At 59.8% G+C, this 20051-nt stretch overlaps 6 protein-coding genes across 6 annotated transcripts; 2 read left to right on the forward strand and 4 right to left on the reverse strand.

Moving 5' to 3' along the window:
* Positions 1 to 48: 48 nt before the first annotated feature.
* IUM83_12451 (carboxylesterase) lies at positions 49 to 1641 on the reverse strand (the record flags this gene model as incomplete). Its single annotated transcript, XM_067937075.1, has 1 exon — positions 49 to 1641. One exon carries the CDS (start codon positions 1639 to 1641, stop codon positions 49 to 51), a length of 1593 nt encoding a protein of 530 aa, XP_067785355.1.
* Positions 1642 to 3073: 1432 nt separating this feature from the next.
* On the reverse strand, positions 3074 to 3873 carry IUM83_12452 (uncharacterized protein; the record flags this gene model as incomplete). Its single annotated transcript, XM_067937076.1, has 2 exons — positions 3074 to 3083; positions 3170 to 3873. 2 exons carry the CDS (start codon positions 3871 to 3873, stop codon positions 3074 to 3076), a joined length of 714 nt encoding a protein of 237 aa, XP_067785234.1.
* Positions 3874 to 3983: 110 nt separating this feature from the next.
* IUM83_12453 (uncharacterized protein) lies at positions 3984 to 4577 on the reverse strand (the record flags this gene model as incomplete). Its single annotated transcript, XM_067937077.1, has 1 exon — positions 3984 to 4577. The coding sequence occupies one exon, from the start codon at positions 4575 to 4577 to the stop codon at positions 3984 to 3986; it is 594 nt and encodes a 197-aa protein (XP_067785235.1).
* Positions 4578 to 5425: 848 nt separating this feature from the next.
* On the reverse strand, positions 5426 to 8608 carry IUM83_12454 (nascent polypeptide-associated complex subunit alpha; the record flags this gene model as incomplete). The annotated part of the gene is made up of 1 exon (XM_067937078.1): positions 5426 to 8608. The coding sequence occupies one exon, from the start codon at positions 8606 to 8608 to the stop codon at positions 5426 to 5428; it is 3183 nt and encodes a 1060-aa protein (XP_067785357.1).
* A 1769-nt stretch (positions 8609 to 10377) lies between these two features.
* IUM83_12455 (Neutral amino acid transporter B(0)) lies at positions 10378 to 12705 on the forward strand (the record flags this gene model as incomplete). Its single annotated transcript, XM_067937079.1, has 1 exon — positions 10378 to 12705. The coding sequence occupies one exon, from the start codon at positions 10378 to 10380 to the stop codon at positions 12703 to 12705; it is 2328 nt and encodes a 775-aa protein (XP_067785237.1).
* Positions 12706 to 18255: 5550 nt separating this feature from the next.
* Positions 18256 to 20007, forward strand: IUM83_12456 (cathepsin-like aspartic protease A1; the record flags this gene model as incomplete). The annotated part of the gene is made up of 1 exon (XM_067937080.1): positions 18256 to 20007. The coding sequence occupies one exon, from the start codon at positions 18256 to 18258 to the stop codon at positions 20005 to 20007; it is 1752 nt and encodes a 583-aa protein (XP_067785193.1).
* Between the last annotated feature and the right edge of the window lie 44 nt (positions 20008 to 20051).

Genomic DNA, 20051 nt, shown 5'->3' on the forward strand with positions numbered 1-20051 from the left:
CAACAAACCTCACTTGTCCACGAGCGACGTCCGCTTATCTTGATCCAGCTAGAACGGGGTTTGCGTCGCGAAGAATTCCTCGAAGAGCTCGACCTGCTCCGACGTGCTAGCAACAAGCACCTCTCCCCATCCGTCACCGACATGGTGCGTCACGTTGCGCTCCGCAGTCGACTCCGGCCAGTTCACCAGTGTATCGCTGCCCAAATAGCTGCCTCCATCGTTCGGGTTGCCCGTCTTGACGAAGTTGGCCCAGTACGCGTTCATCTTGGCCGCGATCGCGTAGTCCTCCTCTTCCCACGGCGAGTCGGTCAGGTACAGATTGTTGAGCACGTAGTTGATCTCGGACTCGTGGTACGCGCCTTCGGACTGTCCGGGCGGTGCGTGGTCCCAGTAGTAGGTCCAGAAAGGCGATTGCTCGTACTGCTGCCAAGTGTTGGCAAACAGCCACGACGACACCCGGGACGTGTCCGTGTAGTGCGCGTTGTAGGCGGCGCTGGCAGTGGCGGAGTCGTTCGCGGGGTACAACTCGAAGAACTTGTCAGCATAGTCCTCTCCGTACTGGGTCACCAACGCAGCCTTGTACTCGGCCACCGTGAGATTTGTGTCCGTCGACGCTCCAGACTCGTCCTTGGTGTTACCCGTGATGATCGGCACGTCGTTCGCTGGGCCATCGATGAGCGATTCGATGTATGAGTTGGGGAGTGCATACCCGTCCAGCACAACATGCCACGACGCAGTATTCGCTGCCAATGTGTCCATATCGACAGAACGCAGCTCCTCGATCGTGCTCACGTTGTAACTCGTCAGGGCCGCCTCGCCTGTCGCCTCGGCCGCCTCGAGGGTGATGTAGTTCTCAGCGAGCGTTGAGCACAGCGGGTCGTAAGGGTAGCGAAGCCCCGACTCGATGATGGCGTGCTTGATCAAACCTTTGACCAGCGGCCCGTTGACCATGTGATATGTTGCAGCGGAGCCGGCCGACTGCCCTGCCACCGTGATCTGGGTCGGGTCGCCGCCGAACGCCTCAATGTTGTCGTGCACCCACTGCAGCGCGGCGAACTGGTCCAGCACGCCCCACGTCCCCGAGGCGTTGACGCCGACGTCGGCGAGCATTTCCTCGCCGAGCTCAGGGTGCGCCAAGTACCCGAAGATTCCGTCTCGGCGGTTGTAGTTCACGAACACAATCCCCTGCCCAGCCATGCCGCCACCGTCGAAGAGGGCGTCGCGGGCCGTGGCGTAGGCCGGCGTGGACCAAAGCATGACAGGCAGCTTGGCGGCCGTGGAGTTGGCGGGGGACCAAATGTTCAAGTTCAAGCAGTCTTCAGACACGGCAAAGTCGCCGGTGTCCGTGCGCACACCAGGACACATCGGGCCGTAGTCCTCGCCGTCTCGACTGCCGTTCCAGGCTGAAGGCTTTTGCGGTGGTCGCCAGCGGTTGCTGCCGCTCGTGTCGGCAGCGTACGGGACGTTCTTCCACGTCGTAATGCTTGCCCAGTTGGAGATGTTGCCCGCAGGCTCCGAGTCGAAGGCCGGGTACCCTTGAATCGCACCGTAGTTGGTCATGACAGGCGCGTCGTAGAGCGCGGCCGAGGTGACCGAGGCTTGAGCAGCCAGCAGGGGCCACAACACGCTGGAAGGGTGCATGGCTTGAGTCGGCTTGGAGAGCTTGCTTCCGAGGAGGCTGTTGGTTGTGGTGCTCAAGGCGAATTGAACAATGGACATCAGTCTCGAGCTCGAACTGCCAAAGCTGCACGAGTACATGTAGTTCTACGTTAGTCGCCACGAAAGAGCCTCAAGGCGTGTGACAGATTGTCGCTGACAGCACAGCGTTATCGCCGTTTCTGCATCATCATGACCGAGACGACGGCGGTGCTGTCCATCGCATCTCCTTGTTGTGATGGTCATCGCTCCGCAAGCACTAGAAAAGGACTAGGATCGCAATTGATATTCGTTTACGATCCCGCTAACGTAGTAATAACAGTGAGCAAATCCTGACGCTACGTCCATGTTGAAGGCAAGGAGGGTTGAATCAACCTGCCGAAAACGTAGTGGCGAGTCATCACGGAAACGTAGTGATTATGCGACCCGCACAGTACTAGCCCAACAATTCTGTGACTCCGAGTCGGAGTACTGTCACGTGGCTGTTAAGTGTCTTGAGCTCTTGAGTGAAAATCCACAACTGAGTTTGAATTAGATGCTCGAAGTTTTATCTACGCTCCTCGTAATCCTAGGATCTCTCGTAGTTCTCCTTACAAACTATTTCTACTTCAACATCAACATCAAGCATGTGCCAGAGCTTCGCAACTGAAGCCTGGTAAACATCAACTAACATGCAGCTGTGCTGGTCATCGAGACCAGCACGAGCGTTCTGAGCAGCACGTCACTGCGGCAGCTCACAAGTACCAATACACAAGTCCACCAGTCCAAGATTGCACGTGAATTGATCCAGAGCGATATCCAAAGCGCCAACGACAGAATTGTGGCACCAGTGATGTGGGAGGCCGCTACTGAGAATACAATTAGTTGAGGCACCACACTGAGAGTTTTGCGGGGTATTGTTTCAGACGACTGCGACGCCGGCGGCGATGGTGATGGCGTCGACGACACGACGCTGTCGCCGACACCAACAGCTCGACCGACACAGCATCCGACTCCTGAGGACCACGTCAACGTTACCACTGCATAAACTACTGCGGGGTGCCGCATCAACAGCAACACAGCATAATCAATGGCTGGTGCTGCGGAACTGGAGGGTGACAGTGTCATACAGGGCACGCCCTCCTTGCTAGGCAGGCAGGAGTAGGAGAGGATCGATAAATGCTTGCCTAAATGAACTCAACTTTGCAGCGCGCAAAACGTCATAAGTTTTGAATCTGTGCTGAACCCGATGACAAGCGCATATCCAGCCAGGAGGCCATCCATCGCACGCCATCTCCACCACTTTTGAAAGCATTTGCATCTTGGTTACAAAAAATAAAACTTTGCGCTGTGCACCTCGCATGCTTCGTTCGTGATCAACTCCATTCAGTTGCAAAATGTAGAGGCGATGCGCTGGCCTTTGCACTTGCAGCGCACGCTATCCCGACCTGATAATTTCACCATGTCGATACAAGGGCCTGGAACACGTTGCGACACCGTTGTCTTCGCAGCTCGAACGTCTCCAGTTTCACACCTTTGGGCCTTCCGGTCTGCGATGTACAGCTTCCGAAGCCGCGCCTTGACTGCTGAGCTCCCTGTTCCGTCACGGCCGGTACTTTTGCTCATGGAGAGCGCTCCTCCTGCTGCTCGGCGCTCTGTCCAGCGATAGTTGGGCGCCGTGTTCACTCCCCGATTTTTCCACCGCAGCTTCGCAACTTGCACCTCAGCTACGCGTCGCTGCTGCTCCAGCGTCTGGAAGTCTGGCTCCATGGTCGGCGGCCGAGGATACGCCACCAGCGGCGGACTAGAGCGCCGAGGCTGCTTGGTATCCTGCCGCGCTCCATCCGCAGCACTTGCAAGCTCCTCCGCTACTTCCTCTCGCGGCTTCCTGCACTCACAAGGTTGGAAGCGGCAGCAGGCCCCGCTACGAAGTCCGAGAGCTCCCCCACCTCCAGCATTTGGCTTGATGAGACTGTCAGCTTTCGACACGACGTAGGCGCCCGGGCCAGGGCCCGAAGAGGACTTGGCCAGCCAGTAGCGCGCGTTCTTGGCCGGATGCCGGCCCGAGCCGAAGCTGCAGCCTCTCGTCGCCTTGGGTGGCGGGGGAGTCGATGTCGGCTGAAACTCGTCCGGTTCGTCTCGAAGCAGCGCGTCGATCTGCTGGAGGCTCCTGGCCGCCTCGCGCCGCTGCTGCAAACCTTCGAGCGCTGTGGGCTGCACGCCGTCGAGCCGCCGCATCGACAGCACAGCCCAGCGCCTTGAAAACTGCCAGCCGAGAAACGGACGACAAGAAGTTCATATATTGAGCCGCGCGGCTTAGCGGAGACCGTGAGGCCGTGGCCAGCGCCCTACACTACGTAGGCCGGCAGCGTGCTGACCGGGCCGCAGCTCTTGGCGCGGTCGATCTTGAGGTGCCGGCGCATCTGGCGGATGGCCCGCGACGTCTCCTGCCAGGCCGCCGTGCGGTCCTCGCGCAGCGAGCCGGGGATGTCGAAGCGCTCGCGCACCGCCGCCCGCAGCGTCGAGATGCGGTGCACCAGCAGCGCCGAGGGCAGCGCGGCCAGCGCCACGGCCGCCAGGATGAGCATGATGCGCAGCACGACGCTCGTGCTGTCTCGGTACGCCTGCGAGTAGAGCCACAGCGCCACGAAGAGCCACATGGACGCGAGGGCCAGGCACAGCAGGCCGTACGCCACCGAGTAGCAGGTGAGGGCCGCGCCGTAGGACGTCAGGCCGAGGCGCACTTCGATCTGCGCCAGCGGCAGGAACGGGCAGCAGGCCTCCACGTTGACGTTGGAGGCCATGAAGCTCTCCGGCTCGTCGGGGATGACTGGGCTGGACCAGCGGCCCACAGTGATGCCGTTCGCGTCCTGGCCGGCCGGGGCCTGCAGCTCTCCGTGCACAGTCTTCTCGGCCTTGGGCTCGGCCTTGGGCTGCGGCATGACGGCTCGATCGCGGTCTTTGACTCTCGATGGATTCTGGCTAATCACCAAGATAGCTACAAAGGTCAAGAGATGAGTTCACGACGCCTGCGGTGAATGATGAACCCCGTACGTTTGCTGTTGCTGGCGCGCACCGCTGCTCGCAAGTCAGGAAAGCGTATCCGATACGCAAGTGCAGCTCACCGTCAGCGGCTCTCGGCGGACGAGATGCACGAACTTAACTCCTTGCTGGCCGGCCCCGCGTTTTAGGACGTGTTTTGTGGCGAGGCACAGCACCTCGGGAGTGGGCCAAGGCAATTCAGGACGCGGCGGTCGCGTTCGTTGTACACGACCGGAGTTCAGGCGGGGACGTCGCTCGTGGTGAAGCTGGGTAAGGTATACGGCAGGAGGACGTTGGTCGTGTCTAAAGACCGGGTATAACCACAAGGACCGTCGATTTGATGGGTTTTGTCGACGGCTTATAGAGCCCATCTGTAGCTCGGGAGCTACCGCGAGAGGTAAGGCTGAAAGGCGGCGGCTACATATGCCGAACGTACGTAGTCCAATTCAAGTCGAGGACAACATCGTGAAGTGAACACACAAAATCCAATTGATTGCTTTTCAATTTGGTTGATACTCTAAGAGAAACAAAGCAAACGATTACTACAAGTAAGTTCAAGTAGTCTACGATATGTATTGGTCAAGTGCTTAGCTGTATTCGCTGAGATTTAGAACGCTCGGCGGCGCAGCAGCCGAGCTACTCGGCCAGACATGAACAAAGATACAACAAGTTGTTCCCGTGTTGGTCAAAACTTCGACGGAACTTGCTTCCGTTGACGTCGAATCTCTCCAGAGCTAGCTGGGGCAGCTTACGCCCGCAGGAAGCGCGACTGCTGCTGCTGAGTCTGCAGGTACGAGTCATCCGGGCTCTCCGTCGACGGCGCGGTGGTCTTACCAGCGCCAACCTTACCCGTCTTGCCGGACTTGCGCGGCGTGGTCGGGGCAGGCGTGGTCGGGGCCGGAGCCGTCGTGGAAGGCGCCTCCGTCACAGGGGTCTTCGTAGCGGGGGAAGAACCCGAGCCGGACTTGTGTGAGCCCGAGCCCTGCTCCGTAGTGGGAGTAGTAGGGGCAGGCGTGCTCACCGGGGTCTGCTGGGCAGGGCTGGAGCCCGAGCCCTCCTCAGCGTGGCTGCCAAGCTCCGAAGTAGGCGTGGTGGGGGCCGGGGTGCTCTCAGGGACCTGCTGCTCCGGACTGGAGCCCGAGCCGTTCTGCTGAGTCGGCGACGAACCAGAGCCCTGCTCCGTAGAGGGAGTAGTAGGGGCAGGCGTGCTCACCGGGGTCTGCTGGGCAGGGCTGGAGCCCGAGCCCTCCTCAGCGTGGCTGCCAAGCTCCGAAGTAGGCGTGGTGGGGGCCGGGGTGCTCTCAGGGACCTGCTGCTCCGGACTGGAGCCCGAGCCGTTCTGCTGAGTCGGCGACGAACCAGAGCCCTGCTCCGTAGAGGGAGTAGTAGGGGCAGGCGTGCTCACCGGGGTCTGCTGGGCAGGGCTGGAGCCCGAGCCCTCCTCAGCGTGGCTGCCAAGCTCCGAAGTAGGCGTGGTGGGGGCCGGGGTGCTCTCAGGGGTTTGCTGAGCAGGGCTGGAGCCCGAGCCGTTCTGCTGAGTCGGAGAGGAACCCGAGCCGTTCTCGTTAGCACACGGGGTAGCAGCAGGGGTGGCGACGGGCGTCTCCTCAGCGTGGCTGCCAAGCTCTGAAGTGGGCGTGGTGGGGGCCGGGGTGCTCTCAGGGACCTGCTGCTCCGGACTGGAGCCCGAGCCGTTCTGCTGAGTCGGCGACGAACCAGAGCCCTGCTCCGTAGAGGGAGTAGTAGGGGCAGGCGTGCTCACCGGGGTCTGCTGGGCAGGGCTGGAGCCCGAGCCCTCCTCAGCGTGGCTGCCAAGCTCCGAAGTAGGCGTGGTGGGGGCCGGGGTGCTCTCAGGGACCTGCTGCTCCGGACTGGAGCCCGAGCCGTGCTGCTGAGTCGGCGACGAACCGGAGCCCTGCTCCGTAGAGGGAGTAGTAGGGGCAGGCGTGCTCACCGGGGTCTGCTGGGCAGGGCTGGAGCCCGAGCCCTCCTCAGCGTGGCTGCCAAGCTCCGAAGTAGGCGTGGTGGGGGCCGGGGTGCTCTCAGGGACCTGCTGCTCCGGACTGGAGCCCGAGCCGTTCTGCTGAGTCGGCGACGAACCGGAGCCCTGCTCCGTAGAGGGAGTAGTAGGGGCAGGCGTGCTCACCGGGGTCTGCTGGGCAGGGCTGGAGCCCGAGCCCTCCTCAGCGTGGCTACCAAGCTCCGAAGTAGGCGTGGTGGGGGCCGGGGTGCTGACAGGCACGTCCTGGTTGGGCGAGGAGCCCGAGCCGGTCGAAGGAGTCTCCTGAGACGGTGATGAGCCAGAGCCCTGCTCCGTCGTAGGCGTCGTGGCAGCGGGCGTCGACACCGGGTAGTTGTACTGCAGAGTCGGGCACGGGGTGTCCTCGTTCGAAGAGCCAAGCTCCGAGGTAGGAGTCGTCGGGGCCGGAGTGGTCACAGGCGTCTCCTGCGAGGGTGACGAGCCCGAGCCAGTCGAAGGCGTCTCCTGCGAAGGAGGGGTGCCTGAGCCAGTCGAAGGAGTCTCCTGAGACGGTGATGAGCCAGAGCCCTGCTCGGTCGTAGGCGTCGTGGCAGCGGGCGTCGACACCGGGTAGTTGTACTGCAGAGTCGGGCACGGGGTGTCCTCGTCCGAAGAGCCAAGCTCCGAGGTAGGAGTCGTGGCGGCCGGGGTGGAGGCGGGCACGTCCTGGTTAGGCGAGGAGCCCGAACCGGTCGAAGGCGTCTCCTGCGAAGGAGGGGTGCCTGAGCCGGTCGAAGGAGTTTCCTGAGACGGAGATGAGCCAGAGCCCTGCTCGGTCGTAGGCGTCGTGGCAGCGGGCGTCGACACCGGGTAGTTGTACTGCAGAGTCGGGCACGGGGTGTCCTCGTCCGAAGAGCCAAGCTCCGAGGTAGGAGTAGTCGGAGCTGGGGTGGTCACAGGCGTCTCCTGCGAGGGTGACGAGCCCGAGCCAGTCGAAGGCGTCTCCTGCGAAGGAGGGGTGCCCGAGCCAGTCGAAGGGGTCTCCTGAGAAGGAGACGAGCCCGAGCCAACTGGGTAGTTGTACTGCAGCGTAGGGCACGGGGTGTCCTCGTCGCTGCTGCCCTGTTCAACCGTAGGCGTCGTGGCGGCCGGAGTGCCAACAGGGTAGTTGTACTGCAGAGTTGGGCACGGGGTGTCTTCGTCCGAGCTTCCCTGCTCGACCGTGGGTGTCGTAGCAGCAGGCGTGCCAACCGGGTAGTTGTACTGCAGAGTCGGGCACGGGGTGTCCTCGTCCGAAGAGCCAAGCTCCGAGGTTGGAGTAGTCGGAGCTGGGGTGGTCACAGGCGTCTCCTGCGAGGGTGACGAGCCCGAGCCAGTCGAAGGCGTCTCCTGCGAAGGAGGGGTGCCCGAGCCAGTCGAAGGGGTCTCCTGCGACGGAGTCGAGCCCGAGCCAGTCGACGGGGTCGTCGGTGCGGGCGTCACATCAGGCACCTTCTGCTGCGGGGACGAGCCCGAGCCGGTAGTGGAGGACGAGCCGAGCTCCGACGTGGGCGTCGTGGCAGCCGGGGTAGACTCGGGGGTCTGCTGAGCCGGCGACGAGCCCGAGCCAGTGGTAGGCGTCGTGGCGGCCGGGGTGGACACGGGGGTCTGCTGATACGGCGCCGAGCCCGATCCGGTGGAAGGCGTCGTGGGGGCCGGCGTGGACTCCTCAGCGTGGCTGCCGAGCTCATTGGTCGGGTTCGTGGCGGCCGGGGTGGCGGCCGGGGTGACAGGCGGGGCCGTCGAAGAGGCCGGCACCGGCGTGGTCAGGCCGGTCTTGGGGCCGGGGTTCGTGTACGTGTCGGCAGAGCCCTCGGTGGCGCCGCCCGGCTGGTACTTGCCGGCGTTGTCAAAGTTGATGCCGCCGCCGCCACCGCCGAGCACGACCTGCATGGCCATGGCCGCGAGCAGGATGGTCGTGTACACCTTCATGGTAGTGGTTACTGTAACAGGAGGCGATTAAACACGCTGTTGGATGGTCTAGCACGGGGAACGGGAATCTCCAACCAGGGGCGAGCTGCGCTGTTCGCTCTTGGGAGGAAATTGGGGAATGACCGGAACCCGCAGCAGAGGCGTGTCGGGCGCATTGGGCGCCGCGAGTCGACGATGCAGGGGAGCGGCAGGGAGTGCCTCGGCGCTCTCTTGGCCCGCACGCTTATCTTAGGAGAGCCCGCACTCGGTCTCACTATGGCGGAGTCCTATCTTTTACTCGTGCACGACATGTGTATGGACGAGTGCAGCCGCTGACTTCCTGTGCCGCATGGTAGGGCTGCGATACTCGGGCCAAGTTCGACAACGCGCTTCGCCCCGTCGTCGGAGGAGAAGTGGGCCAGGGCAACGCAACAGATGCCGCCGCCTTGTGGCTCCGCAGCCCCGGCTGGCGGCCAAGCTCGAGCTCAGCTTCGTGTCCATGGCAATCATGGCAATCGAGCAAAGTGTCCGCAAATGGCGCGAGGCTCGGCCTTTTCGGTCTTCGTTCGCAAGGCAGAAAAGATGGTATCGTGCACAGCTGAAAACCGCGTCAATATTGACACGCACCGTGTCTGTATCATCTCGCCGCGAGGAGATCCTGACACAGAAGTCCGGCCGGCGCTAGTCTTATTGGCGTCGTTAGCTCACCCCGTTCACCTAGCTGCTGGGAACGTTCCGCCGTAGCTGCAGGCGCTTGCGAACACGTCCTTATGGCTGGAATGCCTCAGCGCGTCGTCGCCATCTGCGCCTGGACGAGCCCGCCGCCGCAAGTATCCACACCAACAACCAGCCACGCCACAACCGATGAGTCGACCGAACAAGCCTGCATGCGATTGCAAAAATGCCGCGACTACAGTTGGCCTGCGCGGACCGACTACATGCGCTGACTACTGTACTGGTACACGGTACACCCGCCTTCAACGCGCTGTGCCCGGGACATCCTGCTGCTGTGGCGGCGACGGCGGTGGCGACAAGTGCCACAGCGAAGCCCCTCGTTATCGCGCAGAGAGCTGCGCTCTCGGTGTTCAAACCCAACCACGCGCCTTGTCTTCTCCGACGCGGTCGCGAGCTTTGCTGGCTTCGCACGGATAGGGTGGATGGATCGGGACGCGATGCAAGCCGTCGTGCGTCTGTAAAGATCCACCGCCTAGGGCGAGCACCCTACAGCAGGGACGGGTGGCGCTAGCTGTTGAATAACAGCGCTGGAGCCTCTGCACTATGGGGCTTGGAATGGACACTTCGTGATCCCGAGCGGTAGAGACTCGTGTGACTCGCTCGCTTCACTTGCGAACAAGGGTGGAACGGACAGCTGGAGCAGTTGAAGTTCTCGCCGTCCTCTTCGGGCCAGATCGCCATCGGGCTCTGGTCGTGTCCTTCCTCGCCTTCGAACGGCGAGCGGAGTGCTGAGCGCGGCCGAGTCCCAGGCATATCTTTGGCAGCCCACGATCCGCGACGGCGCTGACCTCGTTGTCGCGCGCGCTCCCTCTTGGATCACGCATGTGCGCCGTATGGCGGCTCTCGATGCACGAGCCGTGCGGCACCCGTGATGGCCATCGTTGCATCGAACGGGACCTTGTCAACCATAGTGTAGCCATCTCGACCACTTCAACATGGAGGTGCCACCGTCCGTTACACGGCCGTCTTCATCTTCATCTATATGCAGCGTGTTTGGCTGTTGCTGTCTTGCGCTAGTGCAGAACAACGCGCTTCCGGCAGGCTGGCCCGCGACCATGAGCGGGAGGAGTACGTCGTCCCGCCGCGACAGCGAGTCCGAGTCCGAGATCAGCATCGCCCCCAGCAGCATCGACAGCATCAGCGGCCTGCGCAGGAGCAAACCCCGGCACGTCATCTACGAGGACAGCGAGGCCGAAGAAGGCGAGAGCAGACACAGCGAGCTCGATCTCAGCTTATACGACACGGATGAGATCCAGGACTCGGAGCGCCCGAGCTACCGCATCTCTCTGGGCAGCGACGGCTTCGAGTCCATATTGTCGGATCCGAGCGGTTCTTTCGAAAGCGCGGACGAGGAGATCACGTTCCCGGCGTCACGCAACAGAGCTACCTTCAACAGTTTTGTGAGCGTCGATGCGGCGGGGTCCCAGGCCCGCGGCCCACCGCTACACCTCCAACAACTCGAGCAGCAAAGCCAGCAGCTCCGGCATTTACAACGCCAACAGCACGAGCAAATTCGGGAGCAGCAGGAGCGGTTCCCTCGCGCGTACGAGGCTGCTAGCATTTCATCCACGTCGTTCTACAAGTACCTTCGAGACGCCTTCGCAGGCGGTGGTGCCTACGGTGGCGATACAGGCTCGCATCGTGGCGGCGAAACAGACTCCTCTCGAAGCCGTGGATTCCACGCCACTGCATCGTACGCACGGTCGTCTAGAGCGCCCATGGGCTCCGAGACAAATGCCCAGTCGAATCTCAGCAACGCGTCGTCACGGGATGCTCCGCTGGGGACGCCGAACGACTCGTACGACGTACTCGGCACACCACCAGGAGAGCCGCCGGCCGTGCGGCCATCGCGCCAACCCTCACGCACACACTCGGAGCAGACCAGAGACTTCACTCCGTTCGACGAAATCTACTCCCAGGCACTTCAGCACCTTCCTCGATCAATGAACTCGTACCTGTTGGCTGTGCTAATGGCCGCGGGGTTCGGCATCGGCTTCGCGGCACTCTCAGCAGACCCACCCGCGGCGTACGGATACTGGCTCAATCAGATCGGCACTCTGTACATTCGGCTCGTCAACTGTGCTGCTGTGCCAATGGGCATTTGTCAAGTCATCTTCTCGGTGTCAACGCTGACTGCTCGCGGAGCTCTCCAGCGACTGTGGCTCAAGACGCTGGGTTTCCACTTCGTACTGAGCCTGCTTTCGGTGCTGATGGCCGTTATCATCGCTGCTGCTCTTCGCCACTCGCTCAAGCAGACGGACGTGCTCATCTTCGAGGCGTCTAGCACGCGTTTTGGATTCCAATGCAGCAACTCCAAGTACCTCGAGCTGAACGGCACGTCACTTGCCTGCGACTCGGATACTTTTGACGATGCAAACAGCACAGCCGCCGTCTTCCCGAGCTTCGTGGATGTGAACGGCGTGCTAGGCCTGCCGGAGACCATCACGAAGCTCACCTTAACCCAGTGGGTATACTTGTTGGGAGAGCGCTACGTCCCGAACAATGTTGTGCAAGCGCTCAGCGCCGACTACTACATAAGTTCGATGATGATAGCCACTGTCCTGGGCGTGGCCGTCACACGCAGCTTTCGCGGTGGAGGAGTAGGCCGCGAGCGTGGCGACGCTAGGTGCAACCCGCTGCTCAGGCTCTTCGTGCACTTGTATGCCGCGCTGTTCACGATTCTGGACTGGCTGCAGTCGGTGGCGCTCGTCGCCATCCTGCCACTTATCATCGGATCAGTGCTGATAGACCCTGTCAACGCCAAACTCGCGTCGTTTGCGGGAAAATGGTGCCTTGCGAGCGTGCTTGTGTGCGCTATTCAAAGCCTCGTGCTGTGTCCGATCCTGTTCTTCATGGTAACCCGCCGCCAACCATTTGGCTGGCTGCTCAAGATGATGCCGGCACTGCTTTACAGCGTACTACTGCAGTCTCCACTGTTGCCATTGGCGATTGCCACCAAGAGCGTGCTGCGTTCACGAGAAGTCCCGCCCGCTGTCTTCGGCGCGCTGTACCCAGTCCTGGCGGCGTGCAACCGCCTCGCGCAGGCTATTGTACTGCCAGTGGTGCTCATGTGGGTGGTCAGCTACACGGACTGCTCTCTCCCTTTAGACTTCAGCAACAGCGCGCTGCTCTTTGGCTACTCCATGGTGGGTAGCCTCGGAGACACCGCGATGCCCCAGTCGATCATTGTGTTCTTCTATATGGTCTGGAACGGCTTTTGTGGCAGCAGCGATCTACCGCCCACGCCCATCGAGCTTGGTGGCGTCTTGCTGCTGATCACCAGGCTGCAGGCCCTCACCAACACGGCAACCAATCTCATGCTGGTCCGCATGGCTGCCAGCACGGAAGAGGGGCGGATGTATGCGCACCATTTCGCGATGTAGGCTGTAGAGATGCATTTTAAACTCTTCTTTTTCGTTCGAACACCAAGTTGAAGTGGTAGGTATCTTCGGATCCTAGTCTCAACGCGACGATCGGGATCAACGTCGCAGCCTGCGACGGTGATGATGGTACGGCGGCTGTACTACGGCCCACCGAGCGAGGTCATCGTCATCTCTCGACAGCGCGTCGAAGAGCGAAGAGTTAGGTGGACTGTGTCGAGAGGGGTAAAAACAATAGACTCCGTGCTGTCGACCAGAGTGCCGAGGTTTGCTCATCGGAGACTGCGGATGGATCTTTGCAGAGAGCATTGTCGGTCGGTCGTCCTCCAGCGTCCGCGCTCACTGCGACGACGTTGTTGGACACGAAGATGCAGTTAGGTATCTGTGCGGTGAGGGAGCGGGTTGGTCAGGAGCTTGTTCGACTGGGCACATACACTTGGCCTCCGCGCGAGACGACATCGCCTTGCCGTCATGATACTCGAGGCACGCGTTGAGCCGTGGCTATTGTCAGCGGTGGATAGTTCGCGCCAAAGGCAGCGACGCTAGCTCGAGGAGCGAGCCCGAGCAAGCTTTACAGCGGCGTCACGTCAAGCCCCGCGATTTAATCGTGGCGAGCATGCCCTACTTACATTGCACCAACGCAAACGAACTGCTACCGTTTACACGCCAGCTAGATTCATTCCTCCGACCTACTGTACTCCAGCAGCGGCCGCCAAGCCGAGCGCTGGAAGTTGACGCTCGTAACGCGAAGCTCACGTCCGCAGGGACACACCGCAACGCAGCGGGTGGACCGGCGCGGGCAACGTGACCCAAGTTCAACCCAGCGCCTGTCGTGACGTCGTGAGGCAACAAGGCAACTTGTCTCGGTCGGGCGTAGCAGAGACCGGCTCCCGCGCCCGTCATCTCTGTTTTTTCTGTTTGAAGTTTGTCTGTATGCGATTCGACAGGTCGTCTCAAAGGTCAACATCAGGGTTTGGTAGTAGTGAGAATTTCGGATAGCAGTGATACTACTATGATACTCCTGAATATATGTTCTAATAACACTATATTCAAATTTTGGACAGTCAAGGTACTATTATCACTACTATAGTACTACTATAACACTACTAATGTACCATGTCGGCGGCTACCAGAGCTTTCACTTGCTCTCCTCCATTCGCCTTAGTTCGTGGCGATCGTGGCACAGAATTAGTTGTCGTTGCGCTCGCTCATTGTCTGTTCTTGTTCGCAGCGGACTCATCACAAAGGATCCTGTTGAGAACACTCGTTCTTGAAACACAGTCGAGCAGCCCTGTCCTCGCCAAACACGTCCAAGGTTCACTACCGACGGGCATGGTTTCCTGCCAACCTCCACAAACCAGCAGGAGACATCAATTTACCCACACAGCTGCTCTACATTCCACACACGATCCTGTCTCGCACACTCAGCTTGACCAGCACTCTTTCGTCCTCTTCTTTGAGCGGGTACTGTACTTTTGCCATATCAGCCCACTCAATCCGAAGTTCTAGCCACACCTCCAATAGTGGTAGTCAGAGTTGGATGCAAGCCGTGATTCCAATAGGCGAGCTCGCCAATTATTAGCCTATCAAATCCGTTGAACTGTGAGACCTCTCCAAGTGCTTGGACCAAGAGTTCGATCCAAGCGACCATTCGCAAGATGCCGACGTCAAGCGAGAAGAAGCGGTTGCTGAAGGGTCTTCAAGCAGTATGGAGAGATCGGTTGCTCCTGCTTGCAGACACTGAAGATTCTAGTGACGAAGATGATGAGATGGAGTTTGCCTTGCTCTATATTGTGCTACAATCACAACGCTATGTGGTGCGTCGGAAACGAGTTCCACGCCCCGCACCGAGAATCAATTTTTACCTGACGAGAATGCCCGACGAAGAGTTCCAGCTCAAGTTTCGTATGTCTAGACCCTTCTTCCTTGCTGTGAGCCAGCTGATTGCTGGTCAACCTGAAATTCAGAGCGTGCCTGGAAAGCAGCAGAAGTGTAGCGCGGAGCTCCATTTATGGGATTGCTTCGTGAGTTGGGATAGTTGGACGGCCAAGGTAATTGTACCGACTATCTCTCTGTTGGAGCTCACACACCAGAGCAGTTGCTGGCCAAACGTGTCATCCGAGCGTTGCTAAGCCAATCGAGCACAACCTACAGCGAAGACTTCACTCCCTTCACGCCGTCAGAGCACAACCTGCGGCGAAGACTTCCCTCTCTCCTCGCGCCAGAAAATTGGTGCCATCTTCCATGCTTTAGTTGTTCCCCGAGGAGGCTTCGGCACAGCTGTCTTCCCTTTTTCCTTCTTCTTACCGGCTGCAGCAGCGGGCTTGACGGGTGTCGGGGTGACTGTCGCCATTGCCTCGCCTGAAGCTTCGCCATCCTTCGCCTTCATGTTGTGTTGCGATCTTCGTTTGTGTGTCTGCGTCTCTTGGATTCCAAGAGATCTCTTGGAAGAAAAAAGCTCGGGTGAGATCTCTTGGATTCCAAGAGAATTTTAACCAATGAGAACGAGGCAAGGGCGATTTTTTCTCGTGGAATTGCGGCGAGGTACGGGCCAATTTCCGGCTTTCCAGATCGAACCTTGAATAAACGTAGACCGCCGAACGTCGGACTAGAGCTCAGAAGGCTCAGAGTCTTGGGGTCTCAGCTGAAATACCTCAGCTGAGCCCAACAACGGCTCGAATGAAACTTCCCAGCTCCGGTCCTTTGTCAGGCGCGGCGTGTGCACCTCCCTTGTGATCCCACTGACGGTTCTTCCTAGGGCTACGCTTTGGGCCCAGACGTCAGCTAGCCACAGCAACCTTGCTCCCACTTCAGATGTCTCCAGCGCTCTCCAAACGAAACCTGCTCCCCACTCAACAGGTCTCAGCTCGCACGTGTCCAACCCAATCTGCCCCGGGTTTTCTCCAATACAAAACACGACACCCCACACGTAACTTGTTCACCTCTTTCGAGATCTTGGACCTGGTCTCCGTAGCTTCTTCACTTCCTCCGGCGGCTCCAGCTGAGAGCCGCTTCCACGGGTCTTCACTCGCCCCTCAGACCTAGAGTGGCCCCGAGAAAATTGGCTCGGTTTGAGCCTGTCCGTAGTCCGGGTTCTCGCTCTGCCCCCAGGGACGCCCGCGCAATACGCTCCAAAATGAGCGAAATTCAGTAACCGCACTGAAGACTTGAGCCTATCTCAGCCCCCGCGTAGTCGCTCCGCCGAAACCTCAGGAGAGTCACTTACTCCCCGAAAATACGAAATACGTGTCGGTAATGTCGTCCAGATCACGTAATAGTATAAAATAGCTAATTAAGCTCCTCTTCACACCGAGGCACACCCAAAAAGACTATATGGGGTTGAGTTTTGATGAAACCGGTCCTCGGCACCCTTTTACACAAGGAAACACTCCCACTTGCGTCCTTCGGGGCAAATTTGATTCTGATTCAATTATTACACATGCAAACAAGACCTATCAAGGGGGGCCACAGCGCCGTTGGGAGAGCACCCACAAAGGTTGAAGATCATCCTGAGAGCTGCCAGTGTGCCTAAGGCATTCGGCGCTTCAACCTGAGTTTTAGCCAATAATGGGCCGAGCTTAGCAAAATCCAGCGTGGTCAGGCATGGGCTCGGCAGATCTTCAACGAAGCTTCAGTGATTAGTAGCTGATCCCCGGTGACTCATTGGCCGAAAGTGTGTCGTAATCTGGGTACAGATGGTCCCATCCCGGCTGATATATGAGTCCGTCATCATTGATGACGCGTCCCTCCAGCAGCGCGCATTCACCGTGTACCCATCGGCCACTCTGAGACTCCATAGTCTCAGGCGAGATTCCAACTGAGACCCCCGACATAAGCGTCCACCAGTGTCAGCATCATTTGAGACCTAGGTCGCCAAACCGAGACTCCGGAGCGTCCGCTGAGCCCAAGCACATCCCGCTGAAACATCTGAGCCGAGACATACAGATTCCAGCTGTTCCGGCTGAGACCACCCCAAGCTCAGGGTTGTGAGATCTGAAACCAACTGGCTTCAGCTGAGACCAGCTAGTCTCAGTGATCCAAGCTGAGACCCGGGGACTTCAGTTCTTCCAGTTAAAACTTGGAGACTTCAGCGCCTTCGCCACCAAAGCTGACCGACTCTCAGCCGAGCCGCAGCGAGTTCAGCTGAGACCAGGTCGGCTCAGTTTGCCACGCATCCAGCCATCAACAGGTGTCTATCCGGAACGTCTAAGCTCAGCGGGGTGAACGCAATTCAAACTTCACAGGAGTCAAGCCAATCCATAGTCAACTTCAGTCGTCGTGGCTTCAGAGTCACAATAGTATCAGCGAAATAGCTGAGACTCCCAGCTGAGACCTGGGACTTCGGCCGAGAGTGTGTCCATGTTCTCCGAGCCAGTTCTTGTTGAAGCAGCAGTTCCTTGCAGCCAGCTGCCCTCTCCCATCCACTAAGGGTCGTGCGTGGGACATAGAGTGCGTTGGCGGCAGGCAATTGACGGGTTCGCCGGAAAGATCCGAGCGAGCCTTGTCACAGCATCACGGCTTGTATCTAACTCTGACTACCACTAATACTGTATCGGCTTTTGCGTTCATCGAAGAATTAGCACTGGTCTCCTCGGTCAGTTGAGATACTTTATCGCCGTACGATAGGTCGGTCTCGGTATCTGAACTGCTACTACACTCTCCATGAGCCGAATTTGAAGCAGATCCAGATTCAACATTTGCTTGTTCGCCATTTGCGTGCAGGCCCTTATAGAAAACTCGATGCTCAACACGCATTAGAGCCTTGAGATATGTGATCAGTGACGGTGTTTGTAGGCTCGGGTTCCATATCAACCTCTGTCTGGGCGAGATGTAATATAATCGAGGCTGCGCTCGTACATGATATGCCCGAGTAACTGGGTAGAGGAAGCTCTTGCGAGTCGCTATCAGGGTTGAAGGACTTGTTAGCGCATGCCCGACTGCAGAACCGGCTTATTCGTCATTTCAGTATAATTTGTAGTGGTACGAAAGGCACGGATTGCGGTGCTTCCTCTTGGATAGCTCGGCCGTGGTTAGCTCGGCGGCAGGGCAGAGCTCGTTGCTACACAAGTGATGCACTTTTTTTTTTACCGCATATACAGCATGGAGACGTCTGTGATAGGTCGCCCCGGTGGCAATCAAGCTTTGCGCACTTCATCGCGGGTTGTTCGGGGTGTGGAGAATCGCGAAGTGAGAGATCGGCAAGGAGGGGGGAGGCCCCACTTCCGTGACCTTTCAAGATCTTGGGGGGAGTGATATTAGTAGAGCTAATAGCTCTACTAACGTCATGACTTAGTGCTATTATGCACGTAGCACTACTACTTTCCAAAAGACCAGGACTATCGCGATAGTAGAACTAATAGTAGTGAAAATATCATTACTATTAGTACTAATCTGCTCAGTGCTACCAAACCCTGGTCAACATGTATCACTCACCTCGAGTCCCTCAAAATGACGTTTGAGAGGGCGCGCCCATCCCTGCCCAGATCCGGAGTCAGACGCGGAGAGTCAGCAGCTCTTTAGTCTCCATCAAGCTAGTCGACGGACCGAAGGGCCATGGCGCGCCGAGGCCTCCGCGTGCCGCTGGCGCTGGCGCTCGCCGCCTCCGCGTCCGCCGAGCTGCTGCGCGTGCCGCTGGAGAACTTCGACCAGATGCAGTTCTTCGGCGCCATCGGCGTGGGGTCGCCGCCGCAGCGCTTCCAGGTCATCTTCGACACGGGCTCGAGCGACATCTGGCTGCCCGAGACCAACTGCGCGGACTGCGCCGGCTCCAGGCGCTACAGCGCCGCCGCGTCGCACTCGCACGAGGCGCTGGGCGAGCCCTTCCGCCTCGAGTACGGCAGCGGCAACGCGTCGGGCCGCGTCGTGCGCGAGCAGATCTCGCTCTTCGGCGGAGACGACGCCGCCGAGGTGCTCACGCTGCCCGGCGTGCACATGGGCAGTGCCAGCAAGACCACCAAGCGGCTGCAGCGCTTCCAGGCCGACGGCATCGTCGGGCTCGGCCTGGACGCGCTGGCGCTCATCACCAAGCCCAGTCTGCTGCAGGCCGACCCGCGCCTGCGCCGCTTCTCCATCTACATCAACCCGCTGCCCGGCGCGCTGCCGCCGGCGCAGCTCATCTTCGGCGGGGCAGACGACTCGCTGCCCGTGGCCCACGTGCCGCAGGAGTCGGGCGCGAAGGTGGCTTGGCACTATTTCCCCGTCGTCAGGTACCCGTCCAGTCGACGCGCGCACGGCTTCTGGGCCATCAGGCTGCATCGGCTCACAGTCGGGAGCTTCGACTCGCGTTCCAACTCGAGCTCGAAGCAGCTCGCAAGCAGCGGGGAAGGAATCGTAGCCGTCTCGGCGGCTGTCGCGATCGTGGACTCGGGCACTTCGCTGCTCCTGCTGCCACGACGAGCGTTCGACGCGACCATCGCGGAGATTAAACAGCATTTGCACGTGCAGCACGGACGAGAACTGCGTGCGAACCCGCACGCGGTCAGTGGCTACGCTTGTGCGGACTGCACGGCGGAGATGTTCCCCGCTCTCAGGTTTAGTTTTGCTGTAGAAGAAGCGTCGGCGGGCACGGCGTCCAAGACACAAACCCTCGTGCTGCAGGGTACCGACTACGCGCGCTGCGACGACTTCATCTGCACGCCGCAGTTGGACGTTCACGCGCTGTTCACGTCCAAGAAGAGCAAGAGCAAGGTGCAGACCCCCGCCGCGTCGGCCATGACCACCAACATCCCGCAAGACAAGGAGCACGAGGAGGTCGTGGTGCTTGGGGTCACGTTCCTCCGCGCGTACTACGTGCAGTTCGACTCGGAGCACAAGACCGTGGGTTTCGCCTGCGTGGAGTCGTCTGCATCCAGTAGTGCAAGCGCTGCCAATGTCTGCTCCGGAGGCTGGGCGCCCAAGCTCCTGTTCCACTCGACGCACTTCTCGGACGACGAGGGCTCGACGTGGCGGGCCGGTTGGGTCTTCTGGTCGCGCGTGTACCTGGGCATTGGTGTGCTGCTGCTCGTGGTGGCGTTCGCGCTGCTGTGGCTGATCCTGGTGGTGCCGTCGTCCGACGTCGAGAAGGTGCTCGACTGGTTCTGCGGCCCCAGCGACAAGAGCCGGCGGAGGCAGCAGCAGCAACAGCAGCAGCAAGTAGACTCCAAGGCAGCGTCAAGCTCGCGCGGGTCGTACCAAGCGCTGGAGAACGGTTTGCCCATCGGCAACCACGATAATGGCGACGAGGCCTCGGACGAGCCGGAGCCCGAGTCGCCCCGCTCGGCATCGGCAGCGCCGTCGCGCCGCCGGAGCGTGTGCTACGACGTCTAGAGATAGAGGCGCAGTAAAGTATCAGCAGTGTACCAGTACGATAG

The sequence above is a fragment of the Phytophthora cinnamomi genome (genome assembly GCF_018691715.1).
Source record: "Phytophthora cinnamomi strain GKB4 chromosome Unknown Contig81, whole genome shotgun sequence".
Taxonomy (NCBI): Eukaryota; Oomycota; class Peronosporomycetes; order Peronosporales; family Peronosporaceae; genus Phytophthora; species Phytophthora cinnamomi.